Here is an 848-nt window from a genome sequence, read left to right as displayed (position 1 = left end):
CGGGCGGAGCTGGATGGCCGCCACCCGGCCCCCAGGGACCCGCTCGCACCCGCTCCCCGCGCGCCCCCCGCACAGTGCTCATGCGCGCAGCGCAGCCTTTATAGCCGCGCGGGAGCCGCGCTTTCCGCACTCGGGCGCAGCCGGGCGGTTCCGACTCAGCTGCAGAGCCCCCGGCCGTCCGGCGTGGGCTAGAGGGTCCCTGCCGCCAACCAGGTCTCTCTCCACTCTGTCGCTCGCAGCGTGTCTGTCTGTCTTCACAGCGCACGCTCCTCCTGGTCCGGGGTTGCACCTCGATTCTGCGTTTGGCTCGGTTTGCAGCCCGAGCGTCGCCTCCAGCTAGAGAACGGGGCACGAGCTCCCGGGCAGCGGCCTCTCCGGGCTCCCCCTTTCCTTGGCCGCCCCTGGGTTTCCGAGGAGTGGGGTGGGAGGCGGGGAAGTGGGGGGGTATCCCGCAGGCGAGGGCGGGCGCGGTGGGGGTGGGGACGCAGGGGTCTCTGTTGCATTCTCCGTCTCTCCCAGGTCCGAGTATCCCCTCTTCCACCAACCATGTGGGCATCCTGGATTCCGGTTCTCTGCCTCGGTGGGTACGCGCGCCTCTCCCCGCCCCTTTGCCCTCGCACCGAGCGAGGTGGAAGCTGGAGTCAGCCCTCGCGCTGTCCTCTCTCCGCAGGTGTCTGTCTGCTGTTGCCGCCGGAGCCGGTAGGCAGCGAGGGAGCCGGTGAGTTGCGGATCCCGGCTCGCGGAGCAGGGCTTCGTCCGGGTAGTGGGAGGGGCTGCGGGCCGGCTTGTGGAATAGCGCTCAGATGGAGCCTCTGGGCCCAGGCCGGGTACCGGAGCGTGGGGGCGGC

At 71.0% G+C, this 848-nt stretch overlaps 1 protein-coding gene and 1 pseudogene across 3 annotated transcripts in view; one reads left to right on the top strand and one right to left on the bottom strand.

Moving 5' to 3' along the window:
• The window catches only part of LOC104993674, a 59,015-nt pseudogene extending 58,467 nt beyond the window's left edge, over window positions 1-548 (bottom strand).
• Window positions 90-848, top strand: part of COCH (cochlin) — a 13,520-nt gene continuing 12,761 nt past the window's right edge. The window contains exons 1-3 of one of the 3 annotated variants that reach the window (XM_010847013.1): window positions 90-156; window positions 517-580; window positions 671-718. In XM_010847013.1, coding sequence (XP_010845315.1) covers window positions 547-580; window positions 671-718 — 82 coding nt within the window. In that variant the 5' untranslated portion in view covers window positions 90-156; window positions 517-546. Of the gene's footprint in view, window positions 214-516; window positions 581-670; window positions 719-848 lie in introns of all 3 variants that reach the window. The other 2 variants (XM_010847014.1, XM_010847012.1) reach the window with 2 other exon arrangements.

Source organism: Bison bison, unplaced genomic scaffold (assembly GCF_000754665.1).
Source record: "Bison bison bison isolate TAMUID 2011002044 unplaced genomic scaffold, Bison_UMD1.0 scf7180017864242, whole genome shotgun sequence".
Classification (NCBI taxonomy): Eukaryota; Metazoa; Chordata; class Mammalia; order Artiodactyla; family Bovidae; genus Bison; species Bison bison.
This window is presented reverse-complemented; position numbering and strand designations above follow the sequence as displayed.